At 49.1% G+C, this 21347-nt stretch overlaps 1 protein-coding gene across 1 annotated transcript in view; it reads left to right on the plus strand.

The window, feature by feature from the left end:
- LOC118782281 (ras-specific guanine nucleotide-releasing factor 1-like) overlaps positions 1 to 21347 on the plus strand; it is a 43754-nt gene that overhangs the window by 13573 nt on the left and 8834 nt on the right. The window contains exons 3-17 of the mRNA XM_036535589.1: positions 5258 to 5405; positions 6243 to 6335; positions 6917 to 7170; positions 7708 to 7787; positions 8184 to 8377; positions 9065 to 9174; positions 9436 to 9554; positions 11440 to 11600; positions 12167 to 12230; positions 12451 to 12593; positions 13150 to 13232; positions 13626 to 13874; positions 15623 to 15993; positions 17197 to 17313; positions 19969 to 20139. Coding sequence (XP_036391482.1) covers positions 5258 to 5405; positions 6243 to 6335; positions 6917 to 7170; positions 7708 to 7787; positions 8184 to 8377; positions 9065 to 9174; positions 9436 to 9554; positions 11440 to 11600; positions 12167 to 12230; positions 12451 to 12593; positions 13150 to 13232; positions 13626 to 13874; positions 15623 to 15993; positions 17197 to 17313; positions 19969 to 20139 — 2357 coding nt within the window. The remainder of the gene's footprint in view (positions 1 to 5257; positions 5406 to 6242; positions 6336 to 6916; positions 7171 to 7707; positions 7788 to 8183; positions 8378 to 9064; positions 9175 to 9435; positions 9555 to 11439; positions 11601 to 12166; positions 12231 to 12450; positions 12594 to 13149; positions 13233 to 13625; positions 13875 to 15622; positions 15994 to 17196; positions 17314 to 19968; positions 20140 to 21347) is intronic.

The following is a 21347-nucleotide window of genomic DNA, read 5'->3' on the forward strand; positions in this document are numbered from 1 at the left end:
CTCACAAAACACATTCCACTTGGTTCTACACAAGGACCACATTCTTCTTTGCGGTCCACTTTATGATTGTCTTGTGGAATGTGTTCTTCTTCATGGTCCACTCAAGAAACATGTTCGACTCCACTTTCCACCCGCAGACACCTCTGTGATATGATTCCGCAGAGACAGGGAGTGGTCCTCATGACATTATTTTCATTTAGCAGACGCTCATATCCAGAGCCACTTACAAAGGCTACAGCTTTACACATTTTCCATTTACACAGCTGGATGTTTACTGAGGCAGTACTGGATTAAGAACCTTGCCCAAGGGTACCTTGCCCAGGGAATCGAACCTCATAACCTACCTCAGTTATGAGCTCTTTCTGTTATGCCACACTGCCTTCCCGTAGACAATCTCACACACCACTTCGTGAGCATCATTAATGACAAGACACGGTGAAGAAGAGATGATCTGACAGCAGTTCACACCTTTGTGATGTTAAAGCAGTGAGAGTGCTCCTGCTCATTACCAGTAATAACCCAGGTCTTATGTATTTTATGTTATTATTTTAGGGGTCTTTGGGAAGTTAAAGTCATCTGTACCGGTTAAGAGTGACACTCTCAGTTGTAAAGGCTCTGGTAAATGAACCTGCCCCCACTGAAAGATGAAGGCAGCGTCCTTTCTCAAAGACAGCTGCCGTGTCAGTGGACCTGATACTCCAGGTCGGGCTAATTCACTATTGAAATCATTGACTCTTTTGAAACATTACAGATCTTTGGTCCTGTTCCTGAATATATTGCATTCAAAGAAAAGGACTGTGGAGATTTATGCCTCTTTTGGGCATTGATGTTGAAATGTTATAATTATATGCCCAAATATATTGCTTCACCTGTCAAAATAAGTTTCAGACACAAAAAATACTTAGACAAGTTCATCACTTCCAACTTTTAGTTCATGAAGTGAGCAGTGGAACACCTTCAGTGCCAATCTACACCACAGTAGTACGATCATGTGCCCAGTCACAGTGCCTGGAAAACACTGATGATTCAACACAGGATTTGACTCAGTCATGCTGTTTGTCTCCCTGCCTGTTTGTTTAATGGCCTGTTCTGGCACAGTCAGTCCTCACCACACACACCTGCACTCAGGTACGCAGACCCCACACCACCATACACACCTGCACTCAGGTACACAGACCCCACACCACCACACACACCTGCACTCAGGTACGCAGACCCCACACCACCATACACACCTGCACTCAGGTACACAGACCCCACACCACCATACACACCTGCACTCAGGTACGCAGACCCCACACCACCATACACACCTGCACTCAGGTACGCAGACCCCACACCACCATACACACCTGCACTCAGGTACACAGACCCCACACCACCATACACACCTGCACTCAGATACACAGACCCCACACCACCATACACACCTGCACTCAGGTACGCAGACCCCACACCACCATACACACCTGCACTCAGGTACACAGACCCCACATCACCACACACACCTGCACTCAGATACACAGACCCCACATCACCACACACACCTGCACTCAGATACACAGACCCCACACCACCATACACATCTGCACTCAGATACACAGACCCCACACCACCATACACACCTGCACTCAGATACACAGACCCCACACCACCACACACACCTGCACTCAGGTACGCAGACCCCACACCACCATACACACCTGCACTCAGGCACGCAGACCCCACACCACCATACACACCTGCACTCAGGTACACAGACCCCACACCACCACACACACCTGCACTCAGGTACGCAGACCCCACACCACCATACACACCTGCACTCAGGTACGCAGACCCCACACCACCATACACACCTGCACTCAGGTACACAGACCCCACATCACCACACACACATGCACTCAGGTACACAGACCCCACACCACCACACACACCTGCACTCAGGTACGCAGACCCCACACCACCATACACACCTGCACTCAGATACACAGACCCCACACCACCACACACACCTGCACTCAGGTACACAGACCCCACACCACCACACACACCTGCACTCAGGTACGCAGACCCCACACCACCATACACACCTGCACTCAGGTACGCAGACCCCACACCACCATACACACCTGCACTCAGGCACGCAGACCCCACACCACCATACACACCTGCACTCAGGTACACAGACCCCACACCACCATACACACCTGCACTCAGGCACGCAGACCCCACACCACCATACACACCTGCACTCAGGTACACAGACCCCACACCACCATACACACCTGCACTCAGGCACGCAGACCCCACACCACCATACACACCTGCACTCAGGTACACAGACCCCACACCACCATACACACCTGCACTCAGATACACAGACCCCACACCACCATACACACCTGCACTCAGGTACACAGACCCCACACCACCATACACACCTGCACTCAGATACGCAGACCCCACACCACCATACACACCTGCACTCAGATACACAGACCCCACATCACCACACACACCTGCACTCAGATACACAGACCCCACACCACCACACACACCTGCACTCAGATACACAGACCCCACACCACCATACACATCTGCACTCAGATACACAGACCCCACACCACCATACACACCTGCACTCAGATACACAGACCCCACACCACCATACACACCTGCACTCAGGTACACAGACCCCACATCACCACACACACATGCACTCAGGTACACAGACCCCACACCACCATACACACCTGCACTCAGATACGCAGACCCCACACCACCATACACACCTGCACTCAGGTACACAGACCCCACACCACCATACACACCTGCACTCAGGTACGCAGACCCCACACCACCATACACACCTGCACTCAGGTACACAGACCCCACACCACCATACACACCTGCACTCAGGTACGCAGACCCCACACCACCATACACACCTGCACTCAGGTACACAGACCCCACACCACCATACACACCTGCACTCAGGTACACAGACCCCACACCACCATACACACCTGCACTCAGGTACACAGACCCCACATCACCACACACACCTGCACTCAGATACACAGACCCCACACCACCATACACACCTGCACTCAGGCACGCAGTCCCCACACCACCATGTACATCTCCAGTCATATTTTCTTCCAAGATACTGTATACAAAGACGCACAACTTCAGACATGTCTCAAGTGATACACAAACACACAAATACACACAAAAAGGGTACACACATAAGAAACACATGCTCACACACACACACACATATTTATGTGTGGGTGCGTATCCACACATACATACACACAGAACTGTGAGGCTCAGAGGGGGTGTGTGTGGTGCTTGTGGATCTGCAGCCATTACATTCTGTCATAAATGACGCAAATTTAGACAAGAATAACTCCCCCCATATCTTCGCTGTTGCGGCAGGGAGAGCGTTAGGCTTCATTTTAGAAGTCCACTGCAGCAGTAAGAAAGCACCAGAACTTATTTAGTTCAAATTAAAAGAAAAAAGCTAGAAACTGTTTAATTAAGGCAGTTTCTGAGTGGAATAAATGGATGAAATGTGCTCACAGAGAGGATGTTTGTCTGTTAATGTGATGCAGGGCATTGCGCATGGATCTACACTGGTTGTGCACCACACGACCCCCTGGAGCATTTCTAAATCTGGGCATATGAATATTTTTATCCCAAATCAGCAAAAGTTTAAAATGATAAAAACAGTGAATTCGATGTGTAGATAATCATGTTATGAGGAACTGTGTTCAGTATTAAATATGACATTAAATATGTCATTATTTGTTTGCTTATCAGATGCCCTTATGAAGTGGCAACATACATAAGTTTCCATTTGCGGGCCATCCATTCACAGAGCTGGACAGGGTGCAACAGCAGCTTGCACACCTGAGATTCAAACTGGCAACCTTCTGGTTAAGAGTTACTTAGTTGTGGGCTTACACGGCTGCAGTCCACTAGGTCCAGCTAACCAGAGAAAGAATGAAAGTGGTTTGGACCATCTGGAGGAAAGCCTGCTTACCCTACAGGAAGTGTCAACGTGCACTGTACATTTCCCTGTTAAAGAATGCATCCTCTGCTCTGCTTGAGTTCATGGTCAGTACAGCGTGGCAGGGCCAGTCAGTGCTGTAACCGTGTGGCAGGGCCAGTAAGTGCTGTAACCTTGTGGCAGGGCCTGTCAGCGCTGTAACAGCGTGGCAGGGCCAGTCAGTGCTGTAACCGTGTGGCAGGGCCAGTAAGTGCTGTAACCGTGTGGCAGGGCCTGTCAGTGCTGTAACAGCGTGGCAGGGCCAGTCAGTGCTGTAACCGTGTGGCAGGGCCAGTAAGTGCTATAACAGCGTGGCAGGGCCAGTCAGCGCTGTAACAGCGTGGCAGGGCCAGTCAGTGCTGTAACGGCGTGGCAGGGCCAGTCACTACTGTAAAGGCGTGGCAGGGCCAGTCAGCACTGTAACAGCGTGGCAGGGCCAGTCAGCGCTATAACAGCGTGGCAGGGCTAGTCAGCGCTATAACAGCGTGGCAGGGCCAGCCAGCACTATAACAGGCCAGTCAGCGCTGTAACGGCGTGGCGGGGCCAGTCAGCGCTGTAACAGCGTGGCAGGGCCAGTCAGTGCTGTAACGGCGTGGCAGGGCCAGTCAGTGCTGTAACGGCGTGGCAGGGCCAGTCAGCGCTGTAACGGCGTGGCAGGGCCAGTCACTACTGTAAAGGCGTGGCAGGGCCAGTCAGGGCTGTAACGGCGTGGCAGGGCCAGTCAGCGCTGTAACAGTGTGGCAGGGCCAGTCAGTGCTGTAACGGCGTGGCAGGGCCAGTCACTACTGTAAAGGCGTGGCAGGGCCAGTCAGGGCTGTAACAGCGCGGCAGGGCCAGTCACTATTGTAACAGCGTGGCAGGGCCAGTCAGCACTGTAACAGTGTGGCAGGGCCAGTTAGTTCTGTGATAGTGAGAATGTAGGTCAGTACTGTAATAGTGTAGAAGTGGTCAGATTTCTAATAGTGTTGGACTGTTGGTCAGATCTGTGATAGCTATGATGTTAGTCAGTGCTGTAAGCATTTGGCAGTATTTATCAGTGATCAATATTAGGGTAGCTGCGTTGACCAATAGAGTAACAATGTTCTGGTGGTTTTGGTTGTAACAGTGAGAAAGTACGCTGACAGCATGTTGATATTAAAAATCTAAGATATTAAAAAGTGTGTGTGTGTCTCATGCCTGCATGTATGCATATGTGTTCAGTTACAGGAACCTGGCCACCGAGCACGAGACCCTTATGCAGAAGTATCTCCATCTCCTCCAGATTGTGGAGACAGAGAAAACGGTTGCTAAGCAACTTCGACAACAGATAGAGGATGGGGAAATAGAAATCGAACGCCTAAAATCAGAGGTAATTTTATTTGATTCAACTTTAATGACCGCTCAGTATGTCTTCCCAGTATTTCCTGACACTGGAGCAGGAAGCCCAGCTGATTGCACAAGCAGAGTTCTGTTCCAGAATTTTCAGCCTGCTACAACACAGTCCGGCAGGTTTGAGCAGATATGCAACTATGAAGGTGCGTTCAAAGGCCCTGTCGTCCGTGAATGAGGTTTGAATTCAGACACTCTTAATTGGAATTTTGAGAATAAGCAGGGCCTGTTACAGACAGCTGTCTTTGGTCAGGCACAGGGACTGAGGTCTAATGGTGTCTGCTATGAGCCACACTTCTTATCTCCTTACCCCCGTGCTGTATTCTTTATAAAGCAGATCAAATAGTCATTTCACTTTAATGTGCAAATGTGAGGCTGGAAATGAAATGCTGTGATGAATATGCATGAGGTGGGCGCTATTGTACCTGTTGCAGCCTCCTTCGAAGCATGATAATGAACTCTTTCAGTCAATACAAAGCAAACGGAGACACTTACACTCATATTGTGACGGGCTGATCCCCGCTCTTTCATAACACCCCCCCCCCCCCCACACCCCGGCGCATTAATCCCGGTTGTTCTGCGTCCCTCTTTCGGTTGTCAGCGTGCTGTATGGCACATGATTGTGGCCCTCACCGTGCATCACCCCTGATGTAACTGCGTCAGCCAAATTAACGGATAGCGCTAATAGTAACACCACGCTTTGCTGCCGGCGGCTCTTGACGAGCACTGAACTCATTTTCGCGCAGTCAGCGGGTCGGTCTGGTGGCGAGGAGTCAGAAAGCGTTGACTTGGCTGCTGTCTTGGGTGTTTGCTCCAGATTGCCGGGCTGCTGAAAGACAACGAGAAGATCCAGTCCAACCCAACGGTGGCGCCCAACGACGATGACTCGGAAATCAAGAAGATCAAGAAAGTAAGCGGACTCATCCAAGGCTCTCTGTGTGTGCCCTGATACTGAAAGGTTGGGGGTTAGTGCCCTGAATACCAGATATATGAAAAATGGTACAGGTTACTGCTACAGTAGCATTTCAGTTGCTTCAAGCACCCAGTAGACAGGGCCTGAGAGAAGCCCATGGCTTTCATGCAGTGCTGAATTTGGATGTAGAAGTGCTTGTTCATCATGGCCCCTCCAGCTGCAATAGAGGACATCCTTGCTCTTTGTGCGTGTGTGTGTGTGTGTGTGCGTGTGTGTGTGTGTGTGTGTGTGTGTGTGTGTGTGTGAGTGTGTGTGTGTGTGTGTGTGTATGTGTGTCTGTGTGTATGTGTGTGTGTGTGTGTGTGTATGTGTGTGTGTGTGTGTGTGTGTGTGTGTGCGTGTGTGTGTGCGTGTGTGTGTGTGAGTGTGTGTGTGTGTGTGTGCGTGAATGTATTGAAGTTTATCCTCAAGCTCCATACGAGACTCTGAATGGAGGAACATGGTTGGTTGTGTGCGCTTTGTGTGCTTGGGGTGTGTTGGGCGTGTGTGCTGAAACCCTCTGCCCCGTCCTCTGCCAGGTGCAGAGCTTCTTGAGAGGCTGGATGTGCCGCAGGAAGTGGAAGACCATCATCCAGGACTACATCCGCTCGCCGCACGCGGAGAGCATGCGCAAACGCAACCAGGTGGTGTTCAGCATGCTGGAGGCGGAGGCCGAGTACGTGCAGCAGCTGCACATCCTAGTCAACAACTTTCTGCGGCCGCTGCGCATGGCCGCCAGCTCCAAGAAGCCCCCCATCACCCACGACGACGTCAGCAGCATATTCCTCAACAGGTACGACAGAGTGCAGCATGCCCTCCAAATCACTCATGCAGACGCACACATGTGTGTGTGTGTCTCTTACATTACATTACATTACATTACTTCATTTAGTAGACGCTCTTACCCAGAGCATTGCTACGCTAAGAGTCGTTATCACAAAGTATTACAAGAGCTCAGTACGATACTAAGTTAAGTGCTAAGCTAGTGCTTTTTTTTTAAAATAGGGATAGATAGGATAGATAGAGATAGATAGAGAGGAAGGTAGACTAGAGATAGTCTCTCTCGCTTGAACACACACATGTACTCAAACATGCACACGCACACACACATACACTTGCAGACACACACAAATATTTGCACATGCTGGCAGACACACACCCACATACACACACATGCTTGTTGAAATACATACACACAGCTGTGTGCATGAGCTTGTAGGACACACATGCACGCGCACATATTTGGTTATTTATATGGTACAGCTCAGAGAGGTATTTTTCCTTTATGGAAATGTACTCATGGAGAATGTGCTCTGTGCTTGTTCTGCAGTGAGACCATCATGTTCCTGCATCAGATATTCTACCAGGGGCTAAAAGCAAGGATCGCAAGCTGGCCAACCTTAGTGCTGGGTGAGAGCATTCAATCTGTCTACCCCCTCCTGGCTGCGGCCAGCAGGGGGCACTGTATTGATGCGGGGTCCCTGTTCCATAGGATGACAGGACTCATGGAGTTCAGTAAAGCTGCCAGATCAGAGAGGACCAGTCATTATATAGAACCAATCAAGCTGTTGAGCAGCAATAAATTATTGTGTCCTACAGATTTAATTTAGATACTCAATAATTCATTACCATTAAAGTGTTTTCCTTGCTGTGTAGATTTCATCAGTCTTGTTGTCAATGAGTGTAGGACAAGGAAATTCAGAAGTAAAATTATGCATCTTGTTGTATATAGTGATTACACACCTGTGTTGGTCCTTTAGAGTGCCCTCTTTTGGTGGCTAATGTGAATTGCTCCTCCAACTGTAGCCGACCTCTTCGACATCCTGTTGCCGATGTTGAACATCTACCAGGAGTTTGTGCGCAACCATCAGTACAGCCTGCAGATCTTGGCCCACTGTAAGCAGAACCGGGACTTCGACAAGCTGCTGAAGCAGTACGAGGCCAAGCCAGATTGCGAAGAGCGGACCCTGGAGACCTTTCTCACCTACCCCATGTTCCAGGTGAGCACACACACACACACGCCCCCATCTCTCTCTCTCTCTCTCGGCTCTCACACTGCTGTGACTGAGACCCCTGGAACAACTCGATCCACCCTGTCAGTCTTCCTCAGGTTTGACTCACAAACTTAAGTGCAGTCATAGAGCTCATGATATGCAAGCAATGAGAAAAGCAACACTTAAATGAGTCACCCACGGAAATGAACAAAACATAAAAGGCTTTGGGGGGGGGGGGGGGGGGGTGGAGACTTAAAAGCCCCCTGGGTACCCACAGTCTCCCTGACTCCCTACAATTACACTTTACTCTCATTGCAGAGATTTATGTCTCACCCTCGCTGCTGAAGTTCTCCCATTATCTCTTTTTTTAATAACCACTTATAGCAGTGGTGCGCAGACTTGCTCCTCTGCGAGGGTCTTTTTTTTTTTCTTTTTGGCAAGGTGTGCAGTTTCAGCGGGTCCGTTGGGGCCTGCTCAGAGCCATGCAGCGGAGGTGATAAATTGGTGCTGATGAGTCTAAGAGACCGTCCCCATCCAGCCTGCATCTTGAGCTCCTGTGTGGGTGTCCCCTCTGCGTTACAACCACTTTAAGGAGCGTGGTGGAGGGGGGGGGGGGGGGGGCTGGAGTGGGTGGGGGGAGGCTGTGTATTTCAGGAGCCCTCTTGTCTCATTCATCTCCATGTCCCCGTGCAGATCCCCCGCTACATTCTGACCCTCCATGAGCTCCTCGCCCACACCCCCCACGAGCACGTGGAGAGAAACAGCCTGGACTACGCCAAGTCGAAGCTGGAGGAGCTGTCCAGGTAGACCTCACCTTACCTACACTATCCGTCTCTTTGCAAAGATGCCTAGCATATCTGCTGTCACAGTGAATGTTGCACTTTTCCTAAAACACAAAAAAGGCTAAATTTGCAAATATCTCAACACACCTGAATGCCCATGTGTCATTTTTGTTCTCCTGAGTAGAGAAATGCTTTTCACAGTAGTTCATTTACTGTCAGTGTAAAGAAGAGTCTTCAGTCTCCTCACATCGCTGAGATGAAGTGCTGACTTTCTTCGCACAGGATCATGCATGATGAGGTCAGCGAGACAGAGAATATCAGGAAGAACCTGGCCATTGAGCGCATGATCGTGGAGGGATGTGAAGTTCTGCTGGACACCAGCCAGACCTTCGTCAGACAAGGTAATCCCACCTCCATTGCAATACATTGCACTCATACTACTACAAGCCTATGTTCCCTCCCAGCCATTATGCTCTGCTACCGAACGGTGTCTGGTGGTCCCATTGCATCACAATGCAAAATCACTATCCAGAACATTCTCCACCATTGTCACCCAATGGTAGAATGAACTTCCACACTTAATCTGTTCTGCCGAGTCCCTCTCTGTCTTCAACAAATACCTGAAGACACAGCTCCTCTGCTCTCACCTGAGCACCTGAAACACTACCCCCTAAAGGAACGTCTCATGTCTCAAACTGTCTCCTATTAAACTATAAAAAATGTAATCTAATGGTTTAACGCACTCGTTATCTCTAGCAGCTAGCTTGTACCTCATCTGGCCAACCACTGAAACCTGGTCATGCAGCGCTTCTAATATTGTTGACTCCATATGGTTTTTTGCTTGGGTTGTACTCTACCTCACTTGTAAATCGCTTTGGATAAAAGCATCTGCCAAACGAATAAATGTAAATGTAAACTTATCAGATGCCCTTATCCAGAGCGACTTCCAGCACAAGAGAACAGAAGTGTATCCATTCAAGTTGAATGAGCAGAAGTGTCAGACCAGGCTGACAACACTCACAGACCAGTGTGAGCATAACGCTATTCAAGCCCTACCACAAGTGAAGAAAGGGAAGCTAGGTACACTCCCATACATCAGTGACTAGATCACAGAATTCAAATCACATCGCCATGTTACACGTTAAATAAACAGTAATACAAGTAGCAGGTGCTAGGGGATGGGGATTGAGGCGGAACGGAGATGCAGTCTGAAAGAGGTGGGTCTAAAGTCTGCATTGGAAGCTGGCAAGAGATCTACATGGGGAGTTCATTCCCACCACTGAGGGACCCGCACAGATAAGCATTAAGGCTCAGAGTAGTGGGTATGGGACAGTCGCTTGCCCCATGGTTGCAGAGCATAGTGATCTTGGTGGAACATGCAATTTGATGACCAACCATCACCGTCCTATACCTTGTGGATCCTCTCCTCGGAAGGAGAGGCGGAGCTGACAGATAAAGACAGCCTCACAGATCCTTTTGTTATCCCTCCTCCCCTCCATACGGGTCAGTTATCATCCACCACCACCGGGGGGAGAATTAACTAAAGGCCTAATATTACCTGCCTCTGAAAAACAGCGTGCACTGAAAAGTGGCCTGACTGTCTGATTTTGAAATTTTGTAATTAGACAGTTACTAGGCAGCCCAAAAGTGAGTTTAAGTCAAGGATGTGAATGTCACCATTACTCAGTGTGGGAGCTATGGCAGCCCTGTAGACAACAAAGAGTAGAAAAGCGGAGAAACCACTAAACTCCATCAGCCCTCTTTCAAACTGGCCAAGATAACCAGAGGGCACTCAACTCGTGGCACTGTGACTCTCATATTTCCTGTGACTCTCACACATGCACTGTACTACACAGAGCTGACTTTGAGCTGTCATTGTGACTCACAGGTCATCACCCCCTCATGCTTGCTGTGACTCTGAAACAGGGACTCTCTCTAACACACAATGCATATGCAGGCACACACACAGACACAGTCTCACACACACGCACAGACACAGTCTCACACACACACACACACACAGTCTCTCACACACACACACACACACACACACACACACACACACACACACACGCACATACACTTATGTACAGACACACACACAAATATGCCCACACGTGCACACACACAAACACACACACACACACACACACACACACATGCACACATACATGCACGCATGCACGCACACACGCATGCACACAGGTATGCACACACGCACATGCACACACGCATGCACACACACACGGCCTCTGACTGTGTGCTGCTGTGTCCCACCCCCCGCAGGGTCTCTCATCCAGGTCCCGATGAGTGAGAAGGGCAAGATTACACGTGGCCGGCTGGGCTCCCTGTCCCTGAAGAAGGAGGGAGAGAGACAGTGTTTCCTCTTCTCTAAGCACCTGATCATCTGCACCAGAGGCTCTGGCGGCAAACTGCACCTCACCAAGGTGGGACCCAACCGCTGAGGCTTACACATGTACACACACACACACACACACACACACACACACATTTACACATGTACACACGCACACACGCACACACACACACACCAGCACCCACACATAAAATTGCAATCACATAAGCACTCACAGATACACACATATGCACATACATAAAGAAGTTTACACACATAAGCGCGCGCACACACACACACACATGCACACACGCACACACAGTCTCCACGCATCTGTTCTCACACATAATTAACATGCGGCTGGGAATTAAGTGCTGTATTTCTGCTAAAGCACGAGATATTATTCAAAGGCAAAATGTTACTGAGATGTTGAGATAAACCTTACCCAAAGTCTGATTGGATCACTGAATCTTATGGCAAATTAGCCTGTTAAAAGATATGTTATAGCATGTTTATGAGATTGAAGGGTAACATTGTCATAATTTACAGTAACGTAAATATGCAGCATTCTGTAATTGACCATAATTATGCACTGTGTAGTAAGCTGTGAGAGTGTCAGGGTTTAAATGTGTTTTGCTTCACCTGTGTTTGTCCCAGAACGGGGTGGTCTCGCTCATCGACTCCACGCTGCTGGAGGAGCCGGAGGGCACAGAGGACGAACGTGTGTACCATGCATTTTACTTTTTAATTTTTATTTAACTTAATTTTTTCTTTTTTAACTTTTGGCTGATTTTAGCGGGGCAGTTAATCAGCTTCACGTAAGACAGTTACATCTACTTGCTCATGTAATAAAAAAAAAAAAAAAAATAAGCACATAAAGTTGATTAAAAAAAGGTGCAGTTGTTTAATCTACCCCTGTTCCTGTTTTTTCCTTACCAAAGCCAAACCAGAGAAGAGTGGGCAGGACATGGAACACCTGGACTTCAAGGTTGTGGTGGAACCGAAAGACAGCCCGTCCTTCACCATCATCCTGGTGGCATCCTCGCGGCAGGAGAAATCTGCCTGGACGAGTGACATCAGCCAGGTGGGTCAGCGAGCTGTGCTCCTCACGCGGTGGCAGTGACGCAGTGTTCCTGGATGCCGAATTCTTCCCATCTGGCCTGTTCTGTACTCATCTGCCACTTCCTCTCCCTCTATTTCACTCTGTCCCCCTTGTTCCTGCTCTCTCTCTCTCCCTCTTCTTCTGTCTCTCTCTCCCTCTCTCCCTCCCTCTCTCTCACTCCATCTCTCTCTCCCTCCCTCATTCTCTCTCTTTTCTCCCTCTCTCTGCCTCCCTCTCTCTCTCCCTCCCTCTCTCTCATTCCATCTCTCCCTCTCTCTGCCTCCCTCTCTCTCTCCCTCCCTCTCTTTTCTCTCCCTCTCTCCCTCATTCTCTCTCTTTCTCCCTCTCTGCCTCCCTCTCTCTCTCTCTCCCACTCTCTCTCTACCTCTCTCTCTCTCTGCCTCTCTCTCTCTCTCTCTCTCTCTCTCTATCTCTACCTCTCTCTCTTTCTCACTCTCCCTCTCTCTCTCCCTCTCTCTTCCTCTCTCTCTCTTTCTCTCTCTCTCTCTCTCTCTCTCTCCCTCTCTCTCTCTCACAGTGTATTGATAACATCCGCTGTAATGGCCTGATGATGAATGCCTTTGAAGAGAACTCCAAAGTCACAGTGCCACAGATGATCAAGTGAGTCCACTCCTGACACCACCATGGCATTAACAGCATTAACCTGTTGACGCATGTGTGTGTGCCTGTGTGTGTGTCTGTGTGCATATGTGTGTGTGTGTATGTGTGTGTGTGTGTGTGTGTGTGTGTGTGTGTGTATGTGTGTGCATACATGTGTAAATGTGTGTGTGTGTGTGTGTGTGTGTGTGTAATAGTATAAACATGTTCGCCCATGAAATGTATGACGTGAGTTCACTTTACACTGTAAAGCACTGTGTTGTACTCTGTGCTGAAACACTTCATTTAGCAAGAAAAGCAATGAGCCACAGGAAAGAATAATTTGCCCCTTTGGCCATTGTTCTTCGGCATGATCTGATGACACCTGCACATATTTGGTGTGTGTCCCGTGAGCAGGTCGGACACCAGCCTGTACTGCGACGACGTGGACATCCGCTTCAGCAAGATGATGAACTCGTGCAAAGTGCTGCAGATCCGCTACGCCAGCGTGGAGCGGCTGCTGGAACGGCTGACCGACCTCCGCTTCCTGTCCATCGACTTCCTCAACACCTTCCTGCACTCCTACAGGGTGTTCACCAGCGCTGACGTGGTGCTGGACAAACTCATCACCATCTACAAGAAGCCCATCAGCGCCATCCCGGCCCGGTGAGTCCGCCCCACATGCAGCATGAGTTCTGCTAAAAAAAACAAAGCACACACATTTGTAAGATCTTAATTTTCACAAGTTTTCTTATGTTACTTAGTCTCTCATACCTGTCTAATCGAGCCTTATACCTCCAAGTTCTTGTTTTATTATTTAGCCATTTTTAACCATGAGAGTTTTGACTCTTATTGTGATACATACCTAAAGATGAATGGTTTTGGAGTCATCTTTGTCTGAGGACGACCACCATTGTTACCTGCCTACAGTGGGAAAGGGGTATAATGAGCCAGGCTGGTTCCAGCTCTCCAGTGGGAAAGGGGTATAATGAGCCGGCCTGGTTCCAGCTCTACAGTGGGAAAGGGTATAATGAGCCAGCCTGGTTCCAGCTCTACAGTAGAAAAGGGAGAAAATGAGCCGGTCTGGTTCCAGCTCTACAGTGGGAAAGGGTATAATGAGCCGGCCTGGTTCCAGCTCTACAATGGGAAAGGGTATAATGAGCCAGCCTGGTTCCAGCTCTACAGTAGAAAAGGGAGAAAATGAGCCGGTCTGGTTCCAGCTCTACAGTGGGAAAGGGTATAATGAGCCGGTCTGGTTCCAGCTCTACAGTGGGAAAGGGTATAATGAGCCAGCCTGGTTCCAGCTCTACAATGGGAAAGGGTATAATGAGCTTCCCTGGTTTCAGCTCTACAGTGGGAAAGGGGTATAATGAGCCAGCCTGGGTCCAGCCCTACAGTGGGAAAGGGTATAATGAGCCAGCCTGGTTCCAGCTCTACAATGGGAAAGGGTATAATGAGCTTCCCTGGTTTCAGCTCTACAGTGGGAAAGGGTATAGTGAGCCAGCCTGGGTCCAGCCCTACAGTGGGAAAGGGTATAATGAGCCAGCCTGGTTCCAGCTCTACAATGGGAAAGGGTATAATGAGCTTCCCTGGTTTCAGCTCTACAGTGGGAAAGGGGTAAAATGAGCTGGTGTGTGGAAAAAGGGTACTTTTTTGAACAGGTGGACATGTGGGGCACCCTCTCACTCTGTCTTACCTTCATTACATTACCTGTGAGTGACATGTGACAGGGAAGTTGAGGAGAGGTTGAAGACAGGGTGGTAGCGGGGGTGGGGGGTGCTCATAGCGGTGTGCTCCTGTCTGTACGCCACGGAGAAAGCCACAGTCTCCTTTGGTCCTGGCTCCCATCTGACCAGGCCTCTCACCAAGACCCCTCCACCACCACCACCACCACCACCGCCTCCATCACGGTGACCGTTGGCACGGCAACCAGCCGCCGTTTCACAGGGACCCCGCCCTCTTTCTCCTTCCAGCCATCCGCAGAGAATCTGTGGCATTAAATATTTATTCTGGCGCTTTCTGCAACTCTGGATGTTCCCACCCGCCAACTCCATGCGGAGCCCATCGGTCCCCGGCCACCTCCGTTCGGCTGCCACCCGCAACTGGCGCCAGATGGGCTATTTCTGGGCACTCATGAGGGGGCTGCTCTCTCTCTGCAACGTTAAACAAAAGTGCGCAGTTTCTGCTGTGTCAACTCTTGTGACTAGTTCTACCTTTTTTTTTATCATGTTCCTGTCACCTCATTCTGTCTTTTCAGACAGATCATATTGTACACTTTTTGAGGCGAAGCTACACAGAGACAAGCTTTTCCTTGAATAGGTTTAATAGTTGTTTTTTTTTTGTGAAAAGCCAAAGAGAATGGTTATATTCCAAAGGCAAAGAGGGTAAAGCTCGCTGTTCCTCCCTCCACCCAGATCCCTGGAGCTGTTCTTCGCCAGCAGCCAGAACAACAAACTCCTCTATGGGGAGCCCCCAAAGTCACCCCGCGCCAGCCGCAAGTTCTCATCCCCACCTCCCCTCTCCATCACCAAGTCCTCGTCCCCGAACCGCCGACGCAAGCTGTCCCTCAACATCCCCATCATCACGGGGGGCAAGGCCCTGGACCTGGCCGCTCTCGGCTGCTCCCCCAACGGCTACGCGGCCATGTACTCCACCATGTCCCCCTTCAGCAAGACCACGCTGGATATCAACAAGCTCTACGTGTCTAGCACCGCGGCCAACAGGATCTCCGACGAGGCCGACGGCAAGACAGACAGGGTGGAGGAATCCTCGCTCTGCAAGCAAGGTGAGCGCCGAGCTATGAGTGTCTGTTAGCATGCTGAATAACTAGCTGGGCATCTATTAACCCTCTGGATAACTAGCTGGCTATCTGTTAGCGTGTGGAATACTAGTTTAGAGTGTGTTAGCATGCTGGATAACTAGCTGGGTGTCAAGGCAGTAAGAGCACTGCGCTCTGCTACCTCGGGTCACCTCTGTGTCCTGAAATACAAGGACAGCATCTCTCAGCCCCACCTCTTCTCAGTACTGGCACCACACTGGTGGAATCAGCTTCCTGCTGAGATTCGTACAACAGACAGGGTGGCTTCAAGAGAAAGGTGAAAACTCATCTTTTTAAGTTGTATCTCTAGTCTACCTTCCTCTCTACCTCTATCTATCCTATCTATCCTATCTCTATTCTCTATAAAAAAACCTCTACACTAGTTTAGCACTTAACTCATCTTGTTGCATCTTACTGACCTCTTGTAATACTTCTCGATAACTACTCTTAGTATAGTGATGCACTTATTTGGAAGACACTGTGGGTAAGAGCATCTGATAAATGACATAATGTAATGTAATGTCATGTTACCATGCTGGATAATTAGCTGGCCATCTATTAGCAAACCATAGCAGTGCAGTGCATCAAACCACAAGACAGCGACTTACCATTACATCATTAACGAGTTTATCAGCGGGGGTGGGACTTCTCTTAATTGGATGTCCTTTTTTGTGTTTTGTGATAGATTTGGTTTTCAAAAAATTGATTCTAATAAGTACCCAATCTACATTCCAGCATAAAGTCTGGGACAGTATTCAAAGGTTGAAGTTTTATTTTGTGGTGCAATTCCAGCATGCTCTGGGTTTGTTTCTCCTGATAGGCTAATGCGTCAGCCTCAGAGGCTAATGGTAGCAGGCACCCTGGTATCCGGTCTGAGTGACAGCTGTCAGAGAATCATCAGCACAGCCAGAGACCAGAATCTGAAGAACTGACATTTACTTCAAAACTTGCACAGGGGTTATACCTTCCTAGTGGCATATGCAGGCAAAATGTTAGCTAATAAATAAAGTAATAACCTGTCATATCGTTGAGTAGTGTATTAAATATTGTGATCAGATGTACTTACTGTTTCTGTTTTGTTAGGCACTTTGGCTAACTGACATGTGACTGACTGAAATGTGAATATACACGTATGTGAAGGCATTACCATCTCTCTGTGCTCTCACTCAGACATCTCCGAGACAGAGGAGTGTGACGACCAGGTCCAGAGTGACGAAGCCGAGACAGAAACATCCCCCACCAAGTCCCCCACCACCCCAAAAAACCTCAAATGCAAAAACTCCTCAGGTAGGCCTTGTCTCAGAGGGCGAGGGTGTCACAGAGTTTTACTGGCATCAGTGTGGGGAAAAAAAACACCTCCCCTCATGCTGGCCTGACACCTGCTCATCTCTCAGCAGCCAAAAAGCTGAGTTATGAATGGTCAAACAGCACAGACATTCACTCATTTTCATCTCAGGGTGGGTGTCTGTCAGAAATAATGGCAATGATGGTGGATTTTAATCTGATCAATTATTTTGTTTCATTATCTGGGAAAAGCGGGTCTATAGTTAGGGTATGGATAGTAGGCTATGGTTAGTGTGTGAGGGTAGGGTGTGGTTGGTGTGTGGTCTCTGTGTGATGGTAGGGTGTGGTTAGTGTGTGGTCTCTCCGTATGAGAGTAGATTATGGTTGGTGTGTGGTCTCTCTGTGTGAGGGTAGGGTGTGGTTGGTGTGTGAGGGTAGGGTATGGTTGGTGTGTGGTCTCTCTGTGTGAGGGTAGGGTGTGGTTGGTGTGTGAGGGTAGGGTATGGTTGGTGTGTGTGAGGGTAGGGTGTGGTTAGTGTGTGGTATCTCTGTGAGGGTAGGGTGTGGTTGGTGTGTGGTCTCTCTGTGTGAGGGTAGGGTGTGGTTGGTGTGTGGTCTCTCTGAGTGAGGGTAGAGTGTGGTTGGTGTGTGCGGGTAGGGTGTGCTTAGTGTGTGGTCTCCCTGAGGGTAGAGTGTGGTTGGTGTGTGCGGGTAGGGTGTGCTTAGTGTGTGGTCTCCCTGAGGGTAGAGTGTGGTTGGTGTGTGCGGGTAGGGTGTGGTTGGTGTGTGAGGGTAGGGTGTGGTTAGTGTGTGGTATCTCTGTGAGGGTAGGGTGTGGTTAGTGTGTGGTCTCTCTGTTAGGGTAGGGTGTGGTCTCTCTGTGTGAGGGTAGGGTGTGGTTAGTGTGTGGTCTCTCTGTTAGGGTAGGGTGTGGTCTCTCTGTGTGAGGGTAGGGTGTGGTCTCTCTGTGTGAGGGTAGGGTGTAGTTAGTGTGTGGTCTCTCTGTGAGGGTAGGGTGTGCTTGGTGTGTGAGGGTAGGGTGTGGTTGGTGTGTGTGAGGGTAGGGTGTGGTTAGTGTGTGGTCTCTCTGTTAGGGTAGGGTGTGGTCTCTCTGTGTGAGGGTAGGGTGTGGTCTCTCTGTGTGAGGGTAGGGTGTAGTTAGTGTGTGGTCTCTCTGTGAGGGTAGGGTGTGCTTGGTGTGTGAGGGTAGGGTGTGGTTGGTGTGTGTGAGGGTAGGGTGTGGTTAGTGTGTGGTCTCTCTGTTAGGGTAGGGTGTGGTCTCTCTGTGTGAGGGTAGGGTGTGGTCTCTCTGTGTGAGGGTAGGGTGTAGTTAGTGTGTGGTCTCTCTGTGAGGGTAGGGTGTGCTTGGTGTGTGAGGGTAGGGTGTGGTTGGTGTGTGAGGGTAGGGTGTGGTTGGTGTGTGGTCTCTCTGAGTGAGGGTGGGGATGGTGAGTTGTGTCTCTGTTGCGGCGTGTCTCTTGGTGTGGAGATCGATTCAGGAGGATCTCCCCGCGCTCCGCAGAGACATGCGGTTTGCTGGCAGCACCGGCGGATCCGTGTGTGAGTAGGTGGCGGGAAAGCTTGTACCTTAGCAACCATCTGTGTGCCTCTCTGCCACCCCCGGTGGCAGGCGTGTGTGAGCACAGTCATTGCCGTGGGGCAGGCTGTCTCCGAGTTTGGCATGGCTAACCACCACATCCTGTGCTGCATCACCAGCTCCTCTCCTGGGCCTGACATGCAATGCTAACATGCTAAAATGCAAGCGTGGTGAAAATCAACATGGTGCTGAAGGGAACTTCAATTAGAGGGGAACTGTTCTAATTTGCAGAGGCAATTCTTTGTTGTTAAATACCTACTTTGAGGCACAACTTTGTAGCTTCAGGTAACGTCTGGCTGGTGACCTGAAAGACTGGAACAGGAGGCAGAAAAAACCAGCCATGTTTCTTGATTGGTCTCATTCTGCCCTCTGCTGGATGCTGTAGGATGTATATTTTAAAAATAAAAATAAAGTTGGAGAATATTCTCTATCAAAGTGAGTTTAATATCAAAATAGATAGTTGCTAATTTCCTCAAAATCCTTTCATTATACTGGGAGGTAAATGCTTTAGCAACAGTCCAGTAAAACACTGTAGATACAAACACATTTTTTGACACTGTAAGATAGTTCTGTTTCAGTTATGTTGTCACTGCAAAATTTTTTCTGACACATTAATTTCTGTCAAGCATTTGGGTGAAATAAATGTTGTCATAAAGAAAACTTCATGTATGCAACAAATTGTTTTTGTTTGTAAGCAGACCTTTCTGCATTTTGTTATCACATGGGTGGTTAAGGGATGAAACTTTATTCATTTCATATTAAGACGCAGAATGGGTTATATACTTGGGATACGTCGCTTGGAAACAACATGCCAAAATGTTTCCAATAGAAAACCCTATAAATTGTAAAACCATTCGGTATGCACATTGCTTCCATCTCCTCGTTCTTTTCATATCACTTCAGCTCATTTTGATAGTAATCACGCATGGGAGATGACGGTGGGAAGTTCTTTAATGCAGACGTTCTGGTATGACGTCATCTCCATGGTCAGCCTCACCTGAGCTGAGCGTTCTCACAGGTGCCCCCCCCCCCCCCCCCCCCCCCACCGTCTTGCTCCCCAGAGTTCTCCCTCTTCTCCTACAATAACGGCATGGTGGTGTCCTCCTGCCGGGAGCTGGACAATAACCGCAGCGCCCTGTCCGCCGCCTCCGCCTTTGCCATCGCCACGGCCGGCGCCAACGAGGGCACGCCCACAAAGGAGAAGTACCGCCGCATGTCCCTGGCTGGCACAGGTGAGTCTGCCAGGGAGCACGCTCAGAAGGAGAGGAGAGAGAGAGAAATGTGGGGGGGGGGAGGGCGAGAGAGAAGGAGAGGGAGGGAGAGAGAGAGGGAGAGAGGGAGAGAGAAAGGGAGGGAGGGAGAGAGAGAGAGAGAGAGGGAGAGAGAAAAAGAGAGGGAGAGAGAGAGGGAGGGGGGGAAGGGAGAGAGAGGGAGGGGGGAGGGAGAGAGAGAGGGAGGGAGAGGGGGGGGGGAAGCGGACCGGAGAGAGAGATAGAGGGAGAGAGAAAAAGAGAGGGAGAGAGAGAGAAAGAAAGAGAGGGGGAGGGAGAAAGAGGCAAAAGAGAGATCGAGAGAGGTAATGAGAGGAGGAAGAGAGAGGGAGGGAGGCGAGGGAAAGAGAGATAAGACACAGAGATAGGTAAAACTACATTGAAATACATCACTTTGTTTGCAGATTTATGTTAAAATTGCTTTGTCAATGCTGTACATCTGTGTGGTCATGCCAGTAAAGCTTGTCTTGGTTTAAATTTCAGTTTGAGAGAGAGAGAGAGAGAGAGAGAGAGAGAGAGAAAGGGAGGGGGGGAGAGTGAGGCAGAGGGGGAGAGAGAGAGAAAGAGAGAGCAGTTTAACAAATCCTTTGACAAACTGAGACAGAATCCCTGCCTTCATTGGCAGAAATCTTATAAGATATCCCCCAAGCTCTTCTTTCTGCAAAGCCCATGGTTTGAAGGCCCACTTTGAGCTTTTATTTTGTGGACTTTTGGCTTATCTTTATATTAATACAGTAACAATACTAATACACTCTCCTTGAGAAGCCAATTTTCCAAGGCTCTGTAGAAGGCCAGAATATGAATTAAATGCCACAGGGACAGTGATGTTAGTTATACATTATCAAAATGATATTAATAACAAAATTAAGTAATCACATACTGTATATAACAAGACTAATATGAGAATGGCTAAAAATCAAGGGATACAATGAAACAATTGTAATACATTTGGAAAACACTGAAGAAAGCATACAGATTTACAGAATTTACATGCGTAGCAGTTAGGATATACATAGTGCCCAGTACTGTACATGATCCTTATGACACATCCATTTAGGCAGCTGGAAATGTACTCAAATAGTTTCAGTTGAGTACTGTGCCCAAGGCCCACAGTAGCTTCTGACCCGAGGTTTGAAAACGATGTGGTTGTAAGTTCAGCTGATCAGTAT

Source organism: Megalops cyprinoides, chromosome 8, assembly GCF_013368585.1.
Source record: "Megalops cyprinoides isolate fMegCyp1 chromosome 8, fMegCyp1.pri, whole genome shotgun sequence".
NCBI lineage: Eukaryota > Metazoa > Chordata > Actinopteri > Elopiformes > Megalopidae > Megalops > Megalops cyprinoides.